Here is a 16,604-nt window from a genome sequence, read left to right as displayed (position 1 = left end):
TTTTGTTTAGTTTCCACTGCAGAATTGATTTCAATTTGAATTGAATAGAATACTGAAAATGATACATTGATCATAACTAATTTACTATTAAACTTAATTATTATTGTTTTATTTATTATTTACCTTCAGTATCGTACCTAAGTACTGGACATATGTTTTTTTAACGGACACAATGTATACGTGCCTATCTTCGTTGCCTGAAGCTTGACTCAAATCATGCTCAAACAACCCGTCGTTTCTCTCTAAAACTACCGCTAACAATAATAATAATAATAATAATATGATGAATTTGCTTTTTAAAATTGTATTTAAATGACAAATTTTTATAATTAGATCTTCTACTTATAAACCAATTGTTCGCCACCATTATTTTGATTGTTGGTGGATGATAGATAACACCAACTATAAGGTGCGACTAATCTGAAAATCAGAGTACAGGAAGTAATTATAAATATTATAAAAATTTTCAGTTTACGGTAGAGATTTTTACTCTCATTTTTCCTTTTCTTTTTTTTGACCAAAGCAAGAAAATAAAAATAAAAAGATAATCAGAACCTAAATAACAAATCGGAAATTTTTTATAATTTGCCCCTTCTTTTCCCCCTATTAAGTTGCCTATTAAGTTGGACCATTCGCATACACGAATAAAATCATATGCGGTGATTCTGATGATCAAAATTAACATGCACAAGATGACGAGGTAAAGAAGATGAAACTTTAAAATAAATTAAATTAAATTAAAATTTTAATGGTAAAATATTGTAAAATTTCTACAGAGAATAACTCAAAACCTATGTATAATACAATGGGGTACAGGACCTGCAATGGAATCCCATAAATACCGGCCCACCTATTGAGGCGATGAAGAATAAACTTGAAAGCATGAAATGCTATACAAAAAGATGATTCCTCTTACATGAAATAGCTGAGAGATTTCTTCTTTCTCGATCCACCTTCTCCATATAGATCATTCCATTGGAGTAGCTCATTCATATTTGTAGACTCGGATGACACACTCGCACACACCTGTGATATGCATCACTATCAGCCTTGCCCAATATTACATTAAAATAACTAGATGAGCAGATCCCCTATAACTATTACACCTAAAAAATGCCCATTGAGTTTTGTAGCAAGTCCCATGTATCATGAGGTATTCTCTTTGATTTAGAAAAACAGTTTTTTTTTTTAATTTAATACACTCCATTTGTATGGAGAATTACAATTTTAATGACAATTTGAAAGGAAAACTGTGCTAAATGGGCACAAATTATATTTAATGAACTACAAATTGTAGTTCTCCATATGTTTATTAAATGAATCTTAATGGATGCATATTTGCACCCATTAGAAAAACCGCTGAAATATACAAAATATTCAAAGCTGCTTCACCATATCAGAAAGCAATCAAATAAATTTGTGTGAAAAATAACATTATACACCAAAGCTTGCTCAGAAAAAGAACAAACGTCACATATACATATGATAAATAAGGCGTCATACCTGTTCGTGTGCATATTTAAAATCCTCCATCTTCAGAGGACGGACGTCAGAACTGCTATACAGTGTAGGTAAAGGTCTGTTGTCAGCCAAAGCCAAAGCTCTCTCCTGATCAACACATTCCACCCCAAAAAAAAAGAGAAGGAAATGCTCATTAGTTGCATTTCTTAATTTTATTAGAGTCCTTCATTATCCATTCATTTAATGCATTTTTGCAACACCAAAAGTTTGCCTGTTTCCATTACACACAACTATAACTGGGATTGTGGCCAAACTGTAATTTAAATCTATGAAAATCACCAGACTAACCTTCTTTTCTTTCTCCAATATTTCCCGTATGGGACAATGAGCTGCAGTAACACACAGATTCTGAGGAAGAAAAAGAACAAATCAGAGGGTACCAAGAATAGAAGACACCTGCATGTGCTGTGCTCACACGCACACACACAGACACACACACAGCGATATCCAACCTTTAGATCGCTTCCAGAGTAACCGTCTGTCATATTTGCAACTGCTTCCAAATCAACATCAGGTGTCAACTCCTCTTTGGCCAAGATAACCCTCAAAATTTTGTCTCTGTTAGGTGCATCTGGCAAGTTGACCATTAATCTGCAGAAAATAGATTTGCATGCAAGTAAAAATTATGCCTGTTGCTTGATTCACAGTTATGAGGAGGAAAAGAAGGAAAGATTGAACACCTCCGAGGAAGCCTCCTAATAACAGCCTCATCAAGGTCAAAAGGCCTGTTTGTGGCAGCAAGCACTAATACTCGTTCTTTATCCTTTGTACGTAGACCATCCCAGTTCACCATGAACTCGTTCTTCATTTTACGCATTGCCTCGTGTTCTCCAGGATTTTCACGTCTTCCTAGCATGCTATCCACCTAAAACAATAAAACAAGTAAACAAGCAATTTCAATTAGTTTTTTTTTTTGAAAAAAAAGAGTTTTAAATCCGAAAAAACATGATCAAGAAAAAGAAAATGAGCTGGCATGTGATTGTTCAAGTGTGTATGGTGGAAAGAGTCAAGAGTCAGAGAGAGGAAAACAAGGAAATAACATGTGGAAAGAATGAGTAGGATAATTGAGCAAAACCTCATCAACAAAAACAACACTAGGAGCAATTTTACTAGCTAGGGAGAACACTGCCTTGACATACTTCTCTCCTTCACCAAACCACTGCAATCAACACATAGATGTCATAAAATTTCAACAAAAGGTTCATACAACAAATGATGCAGCATTTATCACATGAAAATACCTTTGATGTAATGCTTGACATAGAAATGTTTATAAAGTTTGCACCAGCCTCAGTTGCAACGGCCTTAGCAAGCATTGTTTTGCCAGTTCCAGGAGGCCCAAAAAGTAAAATTCCTTTACAAGGCTGTAAAAAGAGCAACATCTCGTAAACACACAACATGCCCACATATGTTGGGAAGATAAATGGGAAGGAGGCAGAGGACAAACAATATATATTGCAATCAACCTTAGTCAGCTGTCCTTTGCAAAATAATTCAGGCCTCTGAAGAGGAAGCATCACCAGTTCCTTCAAGGTATCTTTAACATTCTCTAATGCACCAATGTCATCAAAGGTCACTCCAATGTCACTAGGAGGAATAACATCGGCCAAAAGTTTCTTCTCAAATTCATTCTCAGTGACCACATCCTGAAAAACTCTTAATTAAATTTTCGATCACGAAAACAAATAAATAAATATATAAGGGTAATTTGCTAAAATCTCTCTTGAGGTTAGGTCATAACCACTACTGCATCCACGCTTTTATAATTTGTAATGAATAGTCCTCGAGTTTTTAACCAGTTAACTAACAAAACATTCTATCCAAATTCTAAAAATTGCTGTTAGTCAAATTGGCAATTAAAGTCAAATCCTAAAAGTTTATTATAATCCCTGAAGTCCCTTAACTATACTTTTTCCCTGCTCCACTCATCTCTCCCTCTCTCAGTTCTGCTACTGCCATCAATCCCACTCGCCTTCCTTTTGGAGACTCCACTTCTGTCTGTCTAAATCAAATTTGCACCAGAAAGGTCCCTTTGAAATGAAGGAAATGTGCTCTCTTTAAGCTTCCCTAAAACAAGAACTGACAGGAGACAACTTAGAGATGTCCAAACAGAGAATTAATCTTGCTGTTCAGAAACCCTAACCTAGAAATTAGAGGGAGCTCGAAATTGTAGGTTCCATTTGGCATTGTTGTTTGAGCTTCTATTGAGAAAAGCATTATTCTAAATATATTTAGTTAGAGACCACTAAAAATTAATTTTAAGTTATATTTGACATTTTATCATAACAACTCCAAAACTGCCAAACAATTTTGCCAAATTTCTTTTTTCAACATCATCTAATACATTTAGGGCTCTTGTTGCCATGGAAAGACCCATACAAAATCAAATTGCAATGAACCAAAACTTCTATTTTAGCGACCTAGGACACTTACTGAAGCACTTTGGAACACTAGTGTACATCGTTTTGGGATGCACGACCCAAATAGTGATATGTAAGGGTTTTGGGGGAGGAGGGGAAGCAAATCTGATAACTATTGTTATAGGCCAAGAGTAGAAGATGACCTTCCATAGCAGCCTAGCCATTGTGAGGTTGAGGAATGCTAACCAAGCGAGGGTGAATTCGCAAAACAAAGGGTTTTGAAAAGACAACGAGAGAAAGAGAGGAGACGCATTGAGATAGGCTTCACATTGCTGTGGGAGGAGATGGTTGAGACCACATGAGCCATTTGCACAGGCGCTCTTGGACAATCAAGGCATGGGTGATTGTGTTTGTTGATTTTACTATGTTTCTTGATTTATGATTTTCAGTTTGTTGATTTTTTCCAATTTCTTGATTGCCACTTTGTTGAATTTGAGATGAGACAAACAATGAGAGAATGAGACTGACAGAACGCAACCATAGGAGAGGGAGGAAGGGGGTGTGGGGGTGGGGGTGGGGGCGGGGGGGATGATAATCTTGTTTCTTTAAGGGCATTATTAGAGATTACATATCTATTTAGAGTTTGATCTGTTTGACTAAGGTAACTTTAGGCCAATCTAGACAGGTCTTGTTAGTTAATGGATTAAAAACTAGGGCAAATTTATTACAAATTAAAAAAGGAAAAAAAACAGTGATGCATTTGTGGTTTTGACTTGATCTCCCGAAGGTTTTAATAAATTACCAAATAAATAAATATCAGATGAAGATTTGTGAATTTGTATGCAAGAAAAATGATATGCTAGATACAACTATGAACTTTACCTTGAGTGATTTCTTCAAGCTTTTGCTTTCACTTTGTATACCCTGCAGAATGCTCAACCCATACTTAAAGCTGCAAGGAAAACCATTTAAGAAATGTTAACAATATAGATAGGTAACGTTCTCATAATTATTATGAAAATATGTTTTTTAGGAAGGGGGAAGAACTAACCTGTCAGTAGATAGCACAAGTTTAGCATCTTTGACAGAAGGTTCAGAACAATGCATAAAGTGGTAACTTAGAGCCCAACCAACAATTTTTTCTACGCCTATCAAAATATAAAAGGGAATACCATCAGCAAGCACTGCAATTCTGCAATTTTAATAGTATAAATTGATTGAAAAAGGGGGAAAAAGAACAACAAGAGTTGAGATCAAGAACACTGACTTTCAGTTGTAAGGGCTTGATCTTTAATACACAGTGTCTCAAGGTCAGGGCAACACAAACCAACTCGGCTGAGGACCTAGATCCAGTAAAACGTTTTTAAATACTTTGCTAGCATAAAGCCAACAACAAATACATCCCAATTTTACAAAAAAATTAAAAAAAAAAAAAAAAGCAATGAAAGAAATAATACAAAGACATGAGACTGAATCTTCAATCTAATCCTTATAGATGGGAAATAATTACAAACTATATCTAACACAATTTTTAATTATCCCCACCTTTAAAATGTAAAATTAAAATTCCTAGGCAAATTCAAATGGTGCAGTAAAAAAGGATTTGGTAGATAAATTGGAATAGCAAGATAATTGAGTAGGGCATCCTGAACCTCTAATTTTGACATAGTAACCATCTAATGTGATCTTACTATCTTAGCCAGCACTTAAGAGGAAATCTCTCTCTCCAGCCTCCATTTATTGTTATCATTTTTCTTGGCTGACGTCAGAAATTCACATCAGAATACTTTGTATAGTTCAGAGATCAAATTGTAACACAACAATTAAAAGATGGGATAATTAAGAATTAGGTCAAAAAGCAGGCCTAAAAGGAAGTTCAGTCAAAAACTATAGCAAGTAGGCAACACATCGACCATTCAAGGTCGCATAAAATCAGAAAGGCTACATAATCATCGAATGTTTGCTTTTGTACGTATAGTTGTGGATGTGTCTTTGTATCTTGTTTTGAAATTGGAAGCTACACAGGAGTATACCATCACTTTAGGTTGACCAACTTTCAACCACAGAAAAGAAAAGCTACCATGCAGACAGGAGAACTTAGGAACTACTGTGCCAGCAAGCCTTCATAATATAGGAAAGGTGAAACAAAATAAAATTAATGATCAATACAATTGGATCATTATACTAACCGAACGAATGCTAACAATGTTGGCCTGTGCTTTCAGAGTTTCAATATCATGCTCCAACTGCTGCTTCCAGTCCAAAAGCAAAGCTTCATCCTATCAGGAATTTAAAACTGTAAGATAATTCCGGAAAAAAAAAATTACAAGCAATAAAAGCTCATGAACTGAATGCAGCCTCAACACCTGAGGCAGCTGTATTGTCACTTTGTTAGGGAAAAGCCGTCCCAGCTGCTTCATAGTTTTAGGAGTTTCCTTACTTCTATCATGCAGTCGACCAAAGTTATCCTGGAGGAGAAAAAAAATTTAGCATCATTTTAATTACAGAGCAACACAAAATTCCAAGCAATAACCAAAAACTAGCATAAAAGCATCCAAATAACAATAGCAAGAAATCCAGACTAACCATAGCAGTTCTATACCCAACATGTAAGATCAATATTAGTGAAGTAAGGCTGCAGATGAGATTTATATATGATGACCACCGAAATGGCTAATATCACTGGGGTAAATGATACGAAGATTATTAAAAGGAAAAAAAAAAAAGGAACAGATATAACTTTTCTAAAACAGATTTGCGAAAAACAATCAACTGCAACCACCTTTCCACTCAACCAAATAGTCAAAAACATCATTTGACAATAATTACTGGAGATGGAAAACAAAACCATAGCAACGCAATGGATAAATGAACAAAATTGAACAATACACATTAAATATCCTAACATCATAGAGTTTCCTATCCATTATTAATTAAAAGCCATTTAATTAAAAGCCACCTTACCACCTATCTACAATAATTAGGATTCTACAGAAGATCTGAAAATTAAAAAAAAAAATAAATAATAATAATAATAATAATAATAAGTATTGCTATTATTTTTGTATTAATCAATATTGCAACAAAATGTAACACAAAGATTAGCGTTACATTGCCAGTTTAATACCAACATGCAAAATGTTGAAAGATAATGAAAGCCAAATTTCAAATAATGATGCTTAATACCAAGCATGGAGTGACAAGGGGACTTGCTACCCAAATGAGATACAAAGTTACAAACTAATTTAATAAAGCTATAACAGTTCTCAAGCTATATCAATATAATTTATAAATCTCTAGGTCGTTTAATATTCATGCAAATAGAAGGAAAAACGAATTACATCATAGCGAATGCCATCAGCAGAGGGGTGCTTATTGAATTTAAATTCAGTTTCTTACAATTGATCTCCTTAAATTTTGTGAGAGCAGACAACCAATGGGAAATCATTTGCCTAGATATGCAGAAACATATCAAAAAAAAGCAGCTTTCTAGCATACTGGTAATGCAAGATTAAGTTGAAATTGTCAAAAGAAACACAATATAATAAGTTGTAAATTGTAATTAATATTTGCAGTCATAAACATAGACAAGAAAATCTAAAGAACTACTAATGCAACGCTTAGCATACCGGGAATGCAAGATCAAGTAAAGCAGTGTGGTTGCTTCCAAACTTTGTAAATAAAAGGCCACCAGGTTGAGACTGAAAAACATCAAGAGTCACCAGATGTATTACCATAAGTTGTTAGATTGCAGCCAAGCCTCAAATGTCAAAAAAAAATCAACCGCTTACCTTCTCCTTACGACTGTCCATTTGAGTATGTGAACCAATTACAGTAACTCTATCGGGCAAATTTTCAAACTTACTCCTTAAGGCAGTGTATGCATCTTGATTCCCCACCAGAGACTTTTCTATGTCTTTCAAAAACAATATCAAGGGACCCTGTTTACTTTCATTTAGAGCAACCTATAAACATCATAAATTTCAGCTCAGCATCTGAAATGACAGAAAGAAAGCAGAAAAAGAGCAGCAACTAGCAAGTACCTCAAAGAGTTCATTAATAGCAAGCCTATCAACATCTTCACCTCCAGGTCCATCCAAGCGAAGTGAATTAGCTGCAATGTTAAAATATAACTGGTAAAATTCTGCAACAAACACCTATTTCTAATAAATCAACAAGAGAAAGTGCAGATGGTTCAGCAAGATCACCAGCACAAAAATAACCATGGTCTTCCTCACAGAGACCACCAAGGTCATTGCCTTCTGGAATAGATCTATCAAATCTAACACCAATCTTTGAGGATCCATTTTCTTCAAAAGCAAGGACTACCTTGCCTCTAAAGCCAGCTGCCGGTCCTCTATTTAGCAAAATTAAAGGGAGAATATAAGGGGATTTATAAAGAAAAGGTAATATAAAACAATAGAAATATAACAATTACCCACAAACTGTACTTCACTAAGTAAATGGCATTTGATTAAGATGAAATTCAATTAAAAAAAAACCCCACCTTCTTTAAAATATCACAAACAGTTACTATGAGTGTGAGAGATTAATTATTTTCATGAAAAAAAGTGTATTTGCATGGCTTTATGCAATTGGGCCCAACATTGTTGCTTGGTTGAAGGTAAATAAGGCACATTCAGAAACGACTTGCAATATCAACAAATAAGAAAAAGAAAAACCTTGGAGGATTGTGCAGAGAAGGTATCCCAACAAACTTTACTCTATCACCTGCAAAATTATAAATCAAGCAAGCAATATAAAAGTATTAGCTGAGTAAATGTTAGGTAAGTAATATACTAAAAGGTAAATGTATAAGCTACTTAAGCATCTATAAACATATATTGCAGCTGTTACAGATAAGCATGCCTTCTTTAAATGTGTAGATTTTGGATGATGCAGTAGAAGTTTCCTGCTTTGGCAGACCCTGAGAGCTTGTTGTGGAGCCACCGGTAATATCAGCCTCAACACTAGAAGTTGGTTTCTTATGATGAAATGCAGCCTGGACAGCTCGTTTGGCGAAAACTGACGTTCTTTCAGGCTTTGTACTTTCTTTCGCAGAGTCAGCTTCTTTGGGTGTTGACCCCTGAAATTATTATAAAGCAAAATAAGAAAAGGAGTGGCCAAAATGAGGCTCTAATATTTCAGGATTAAATTACTTCAGAATCACAGGAAGGGAAAAAGACCGGTGGCCAGAGGCGAATCTATTTATTGTACAGTGGGGCCACTTGACACCATTTAACTAATAAAAAATTAAAAAAATTCATTGTAAATTCTAAGAGTTTATAATATTATTCACTAAAAATATGGTTTTAACCTAAAGCAATAAATAAGCCGAGTTGCTCAAGACCTGGCTCAATAAAAGCTCAACTTGGGTAAAGCAAAATAGGAAGCTTGGGGTTTTATCTAAGAATTTTAATTATTATGGAACTAGGAAATTTAAAGATTATTTATTGTTTAGGAATTGTATTAATATTTTATTTAGGAAGTATTCTTATCATTTAGGAAATATTATTATTATTCATGTTGTGGGCTAAGAATGAAGGACTCAACTCAACTCAACTCAACTAAGCCTTTTTTCTAAGAATTTAGGGCCGGCTATATGGATTCTCTTTCTCCGTTCTAAACGATTTAGGGTTAAATCCTCGGAAATGTGTAATACTTCTAGGTCATGTTGTACTACTCTTCCCGAAATCAGTTTAGGTCTACCCCTTCTTTTCTTTCTATCCTCTAACCTAATGTGTTCTACTTGTCTAACTGAAGCATCCGTATGTCTACGCTTCACATGACCAAACCACCTCAATCTGCCTTCTCACAACTTATCCTCAATTGACAACTGAATTATTAATTCTAAGGTACAATTAGATAAATTATGGGAGACAATTCAAGGGATACAAACTGGAATTGATCACTATTATGAGCACCTTGATGAAATAGATTATTTGATTGATTTATATGGTGGTCTTAATTATGCTTCTTGTAGTTTATTGGATGAGTATCCAGATATCCAACTAATCTTAAAATATAGGGAAAAAGCACTTAAAGAACGTAAGCATGAGTACCATGTTCAACAGACTCATCAACAAGTTAAAGATAAAGAACTTGAAGAATTTGAAGCATGGAAAGAAGCAGATTTATTTCAATTGAGGGAACAGCTGGATACAAGAAAAAGAATTAAAATATAAAAGCAAGAAGTCTTGAAATTGCAAGGCAACAACAATTTGAAGATCATTTTGAAGAGTCCAACATTGAAGCATCCTAAACTTTGATCATTTAACCTTCATCTATTGAAGAGCCTTTTTTAGAGCAAAAAGCAAATGAAGCCAATCCACTTGTGGAGACTCCAATTGAAATTGAAGAAAATCTAGACATGGGAAATTTTGATGGAAATTGATAAAATTCACGTCGATCAAGTTCTGGAGACTTTGATAGAGATTGAAAATATTCAAGTCATGGAGTCCATAAAAATTGAAGATCCTACCAAGTTAAAGAGCCTTTCAACTATTATTCTAATTGATTTTATCTGTCCATATATTTTAAGAAGTACAAAAGAGAGCGCAAACTTCTTCAAGTCAATCTTGTTGCTACCATCCAAGAAGATCACACTGTGTTCTCCACATTTGATTTATGATCCTCCATCATTTAATGACTCGAGGACGAGTTTTTTCCAACCAGGGGAGAATAATGCATAATTTAGAATAGGAATCTTAGAGTTTTATTTAGTAATTTTAATTATTATAGAATTAAGAAATTTAAAGAGTTTTTATTATTTAATAATAATATTAATATTTTATTTAGGAAAGTATTCTTATTATTTAGGAAGTTCATTATTATTAGGTTTATTGTTTCCTAATTTATCTTATATTCCTAATTAGTTATGAATTAGGGTTCCTAATCCTAATTTGATTAAGGTTGTCAGCTCTCTATAAATAAAGCTAATTTTCTATTATTCAGTGGATTGACTATGATTATTTTTTAGATTAATAAAATTATTGAGAATTACTTCACTATTCCAAGGATTAGTCCTTGTTTTGTTCTTTGTTATCATCAGGTCGTCTTGTTTTCTAAACAAGGGGAGCTTAACCTCACATTTAGGCTCATTTAATAAACGAGTACAGCTCAAGCACATCGACATTAAGCTCGTTAAGGCTCGCAAGCAGGCTCGTTAACCATTAATGTTCATTGATTTTGAGTTAGTCCTGCATCCGTTTTAAAGAACAAGGCAAAGCATTGGCTTCCCGATAAAAGGGAAGCCTCCCCCCTTCTCATGCCAAAATGGCAAATGTCATGCTAATAAGCGGGCCCCTTTTGGGCCCAACTAGTATTTTTTAATTTAAATTAAAAATTAATTTAATGTAATAATATTAACAAGCTTGAGTCAAGGTCAAGCTTGACTTTTATAATGCAAACGAGCTTAAGCTAGACTTGTTTATAAACGAGCTGAACTAGGGCTTGGCTCGTTTATAATATAAATGAGCTTAAGAAAAGTCACACATGAACTTAATATATTTCAAATAAGCCGAGCTCAAGTTGTAACATTAAAGCTCAAGTAAATTCTGTTGAGCTTGAGTATAACTCAAGCCTTAAAAAAAAAAAAAAAAAAAAAAGGCAAAAGCCAAGCTTGACCTATTCAAAGCTAGGCTTTGCTTATTTCGTTACACCCTTACTTTTAACCCCACAAAATATTAGCTTCTTTCATTTATTCAGTTTCGACCCATTAAATTTAAGCTTCTTTCTTTCATTGAAGTCCATCAATTATATGGTAAAAAGGGAATATATGAATTTTCATAAAATTGAGTTGTATATCTGCATTTTTCTTATGTAAATTTGCATCATAGCCGACCCCAAATTTTTGGGATAAAGGCTTAGTTGAGTTGAGTTGAGTTTATGAAAATATCCTAAGCTTCGTCCATGCAAGTGCGATAGGAGTCATTCCATATGTGTGGTGTGAAAAGCGCATTGTTCCCTACCATGTGTTGTTAGCCTATCTATACACTCATTTTTGTACCCAAAAAAATGCCTAAATAAAAATTAAAGACATTGAAAACCTGACTTTTTCCATCCAGACCTCAATTCTCTATTCATAGACTCATTATATATAGATATAGAGCAAATCAATGAATAATTTTTTGCCATATTCAATTTTGTTGTTTTCAAAAATTATGTTTCATGATTATTCTCATATTTGATATTTAATGATTAAGGTTGTCTAATTATATATTACATCAAAAATTTGTATTTCAATGTTTGATTGTAGTAGAAATTTTATGAATGCAATATGAAATTTTGAGTGCCTATCCATTGAATTAAAACCTTAGCTCTGCCATTAAAGAAGCTTACACCGGGCAACAGAAGTGAATCAATGACTAGAAGTCTAGCACTGATATCTTTGGCAAGTGCCTTTACCAGAGTCTCCTGATATATTTCCGATCCTGCAAGCAATTCCGTGATGATAAGATAATACATATAGCCAAAACAACTAAATTGAAAATCACACAAATTTAGAAAGATATCAACAAATAAAAGAGAGTTTACCTGCAGGACCAGATAATAATACGCGTGGGGACACAGTGGAAAGATCACAGGAAAGCTTTGGAACTTTTTTGTCACACTTTAAGTGAATGAATGCAGCACCTATCAAAACTTTCTTTGTTGTATCACTGTAAGAAAGCTCATTGCAGGAAAAGGAAGGACTAAAATTAGCATCTGAGATACTCATAAGGGGAAGAATGTAACGTATTGACTAGATCCCACACAAAAGGACAAAAGATAACCAACAAACAAAGTACCAAGTAATTATTCAACCCCTATAACAAAAATACAACTTATAACAGAGAAGCATCACATGCAATGAAGAAAAAATTGAGTGCATGGCTTAAAAGTCAAGTGCAACACAATTAACTGAAAGTAAAGCGTGCACCTCAGATAATATGGAAAACTGTCGAATGTGACATCAATGCCTTCAGGATTTAGAATTCCCTTTTGTAAACTGTCTTTATATGCCTGCCGTCTGGTTGACATCAGAATTGTTGGAGGATCTAGAACATTGAGGAGTTCTCTTATTTCCCTTCGCTCATCAAGTATTTTGGAAATGCTACTTAAATCAAATTCAGGAGAACCTGCAAGTATCCGAAAGAGAGGCCTTAATTCATAGGCTGACCCAGCAATCTTTCTGTTTCCTGCATCAACTGTAGCATCCGGTCCAACACTATCAAGATTAGGATTTTGACTGGCTGAATTAGAGGATGGAACAATAGTTTTTTCCCTCGAAGATAAGCTAGGCAGCTCATTATTACTTGTGCTATCCTTCATGTCATCTTGAGGAATGCAATCATCAGGTGGTCCACAAACAGAAGGTACAGTGGAAATATCAGTATTTTGATGAATATCCTCACCAGCTTTGGCAGGAGGCGATAGAAGAGATAAATCTTTTTGAAAATCAGATAAAGAGGCCAGTATTGATGCTCCTGCAAAAGCCGAGGGATCACCGGATCTTGCTTCAATCTGAAGCCCTTTTAGTGGGGCACCTCGAGCTTCTAAGATATTTACTGAACCTGGAGCACTTGAGCTATCATTGGTCAGCTGCTGAAAAATCTGATGTTCTCATTAAGGAATTTATTTGATCATTAGAAGAGGTAGTAAATATCCAAGTCAAATTACATAAAGCCAACATTCATTATGACACTGCAACAGAACTTTACTTTTTTCCCCTTTTCACAACACAGCGACACAACAAAAAAAATAAATACAAAGTGCCATGCTGCGTTGGAAGAAGGGAAAAGGATACATAAGCATGTTTGCCAGAAGAACTGAATACCACTTCATCGCCTCCATTAATCACTATCATGCCTGGTTTTTGTAAGAGTTTACCATTAACTTGGACTGCTCCTTTACATCCAGTGACTTCCAATAAGGCAGCAGATGCACCTCCATTCTACAGAGAGTGATTATAATGACTTTAGCAAAAATATAAATAAATGTAAGGCACTTTAACCAGCCATAATGCCAATGATTTGCGAACTTAATTCGTTTTGTGTACAGAACATATTGTAATAAATAGTGCAAAGAGCAATACCTCTAATTGTCTTAGTTTACACAAAATGCCACTGATGGATGGATCATTGAGCACTAAATCGCAACTACGGTTTTGACCAACAGTAAAAAGTGTGCCACGCATTTCCCTGTGAGGGTACTGGTAAAGATGAAATGCATATCAGTCTAAAAAACCATCAAATATTCAGAATGATCATCAGAATTCTGCCTCCTTATAAGACAAAACACCTACAATAATCAGCAACACATTTCCAGTTCACAGTTGCATCTTGGAGATTTATTAAACAAGAAGAAGAGGAAAAACACAATTTTTCCTCGCAGGACAAAAGGTAACATTCTTTAGAAAATAAAATATGAAAAATGAGGGTAAAAAATAATATGAGTTTCCAACGCAATTTTATTTATAGCCACATTTTTTCTTATGTTGTTTCTTCTAGATAAGTAAACTGAACTGAGCAGCAGATGATTGTCTGGAGGTGCCACCCATGCATACTAGGAGCATACACAAACTAACATTCCTAGCTCGGAGGAACAAATGTTATATCCTTTACAAAATATGTTAAAGCAACCAATAAACCAGAGATTGTATGACAATTAGTATGAATACAAATAACAACACATCATGGAGGGAAAAACCATAATCACTAACCTTATCAACAGAGAGGTGAACTGGGAAACCGAAATAAGCAAATATACCCAGAGGTTCATCCACTCCCCTCTTAAATTTTCATTCCTAGATGACAATAAATTGACATGTTCAGGCCCCTCACTAGATAGCCCTTGAAGCCTGAAAAGACAAGCTTCAATTAAATTTCCCAATTATCCACAATGCTACATGTTCCAGACATGAACAAGGTCTCACTTTACAGCACTTAAATGCCTCATGAGACAAAGTCCAAGCAACCTCCCAGCAATTCTCCAATTTGCTACAATATCCAGAATACCATGTTTCAATCCAAACAGGCACTCTTAACCTGCATGAAATGCCATGCCCAATCAAGAGAAGATGCAGCCGGCTCACATGAAGGATTTTTTTTTCTCTTAATCTCGCAATGAGAAAAGATGATTAACCATCTCTTCTAGTATTTCTCAATTCCTACCCCTACAAATATCAAAGATTCACACTGCTAACTCCATAGAAAATAAGGTAGACCTTGCAACATTGAGGGAAGAGCAATATAAGGCTTCACTAATAAGTGAGAAATGCCAATCAAGCATTTCAAAATTAATGTCAAAGAAGAACCTAAAAATGGGTAGTGAGATACGGTCTCATAGTCTCTTACAACATTTCCACATAAGCTCTTCTAAAATAGACTACAAAACACAAAAAGCCTAACAGGGAATCAAAGTCACACCCATTTCTTCCAGCACCTCCTGGACTCACCCTCTTAGGCAGAGCTCACTAGCAAACGAATGAAGATCACATAGATTGAGGGGAATTATGGATCTGTACAAAGCCATAATACTTCAAAACCAATAAGCTAACAAGAGGACCCAATTTCATGTTCTGAAACCATGCTCACACTCACAGGAGCTAAAAAAAAAATAAATGAAACTCCTATTAGGAAACAACATTGGCACGCAGAGAGGAAGGGCACACAAGGATGTGCTAACAAAAACTTTATAATTTGCGGCGTTATTCAACACGATTTAGTACATATTTCTTGAAAATACATGAATGAAGAATAAAACAAACCCACCTGCGAGCACTGGGAAAGCAGCTTGCCCCACGCAAGGTTGTTGTCGGTCAGTTTAGCAGGTTTTGTTGGGGTGGACTTGGTTGGCCGCTTCTTTGTCCTATTAAAGGCAGGGACGTCACCATTCATGATAGTTTCACCTAAAACCCATAACAAATCAATATTAATCTCATAAAATATATAAAAATAAAAATAAAAACACTGCATGCCAAAAAAATAAATGGGAAGATCCACCTAGAGGCTGTGGGGCTTCGAAATCAAAAGATTTCTCAGCATCAGCAGGGGCAGACTGCGAAGCGACTGTTAGCAGCGGATCAGGAGATTGCAGCTCAGGGTCACGTGGTGCAGACCCGGATTCCTTATCAGGAATTAGGGTTTCAACAGGCATCGCCACCGTTTCATCATGGATTGAGGATGAAGCCTCTGCCGAAGCCGTAACTGCCGTCGCCTAGGGTTCCATCAAGAATAAAGCATCCAATCATATGCCATGAGAACTCCAAAGAGAAAGAAGAAAAGACGTAAAGAAAGAGGCGTCAGTACCTTGGATCTTTTAGATGAGGGAGGAGACGAGGTGGAGAGGGAGCGCTTGGAGGAAGACGAGCTGCGCCTGGTTTCAACCATGGGGTTTGATTCTCTCTGATCCAACAAAAAGGAGTAGAAGAAAAGCCGCGGGGTTGTTTGGCTAGTTGAGAGAGAGGAAGAGGGTAAATGATTGCGGGAGATCAGATAGCATTTATCAGGGATTTGTTTTTTAATATATTATTATAATCACATTGTAGAGAAGAGAGACAGTGGACGCAAAACAGCAAAGCTTATTATAAAAGCAGCGGCCCGGTGAAAGGTGGGAGACACTTTTGGTTTTTGGGTTGGGTGAAATTCATATGAAATTAATGCAGATGGATTTTCATGAGTTGGATATTTATTATTCACATCTGGAAAAAAAGTGAAGCCAGAAAATGGTGTTGTGTTTTTT

At 35.3% G+C, this 16,604-nt stretch overlaps 1 protein-coding gene across 5 annotated transcripts; it reads right to left on the bottom strand.

The window, feature by feature from the left end:
* Positions 1–716: 716 nt before the first annotated feature.
* LOC110660939 (uncharacterized) lies at positions 717–16,489 on the bottom strand. 5 transcript variants are annotated; one of them, XM_058138883.1, is made up of 28 exons: positions 16,172–16,471; positions 15,866–16,079; positions 15,635–15,771; positions 13,957–14,073; positions 13,669–13,815; positions 13,001–13,475; positions 12,802–12,919; positions 12,417–12,541; positions 12,195–12,313; positions 8,751–8,967; positions 8,564–8,612; positions 8,090–8,238; positions 7,925–7,995; positions 7,673–7,846; positions 7,511–7,582; positions 6,248–6,349; positions 6,071–6,160; positions 5,149–5,224; positions 4,933–5,029; positions 4,764–4,833; positions 2,988–3,167; positions 2,763–2,885; positions 2,597–2,680; positions 2,202–2,386; positions 1,974–2,112; positions 1,810–1,869; positions 1,504–1,608; positions 717–1,026 (listed from the first exon to the last, which is right to left on the bottom strand). In XM_058138883.1, exons 1-28 carry the CDS (start codon positions 16,250–16,252, stop codon positions 913–915), a joined length of 3,690 nt encoding a protein of 1,229 aa, XP_057994866.1. In that variant the 5' UTR covers positions 16,253–16,471; the 3' UTR covers positions 717–912. The 5 variants fall into 5 exon arrangements, with proteins under 5 accessions (XP_057994866.1, XP_057994867.1, XP_057994868.1 ...); XM_058138884.1 differs by having other exon boundaries at positions 12,222–12,313; positions 16,172–16,469; XM_058138885.1 differs by having other exon boundaries at positions 12,802–13,000; positions 13,277–13,475; positions 16,172–16,469.
* Between the last annotated feature and the right edge of the window lie 115 nt (positions 16,490–16,604).

This window comes from Hevea brasiliensis, chromosome 2 (assembly GCF_030052815.1).
Source record: "Hevea brasiliensis isolate MT/VB/25A 57/8 chromosome 2, ASM3005281v1, whole genome shotgun sequence".
NCBI classification, from domain to species: domain Eukaryota; kingdom Viridiplantae; phylum Streptophyta; class Magnoliopsida; order Malpighiales; family Euphorbiaceae; genus Hevea; species Hevea brasiliensis.
Note: the sequence above shows the minus strand (reverse complement) of the source record. Positions and strands in the feature narration are given on the sequence as shown.

Excerpts from the sequence above, each read along its gene's own strand:
- LOC110660939 (XM_058138881.1), bottom strand. The coding sequence starts at position 16,252 with ATGGTTGAAACCAGGCGCAGCTCGTCTTCCTCCAAGCGCTCCCTCTCC. Across the intron at positions 14,074-15,634 it reads TGCTTTCCCAGTGCTCGCAG|TACCCTCACAGGGAAATGCG; the intron begins GTGGGTTTGTTT and ends CATCTTTACCAG. Across the intron at positions 13,816-13,956 it reads GTAAACTAAGACAATTAGAG|AATGGAGGTGCATCTGCTGC; the intron begins GTATTGCTCTTT and ends CACTCTCTGTAG.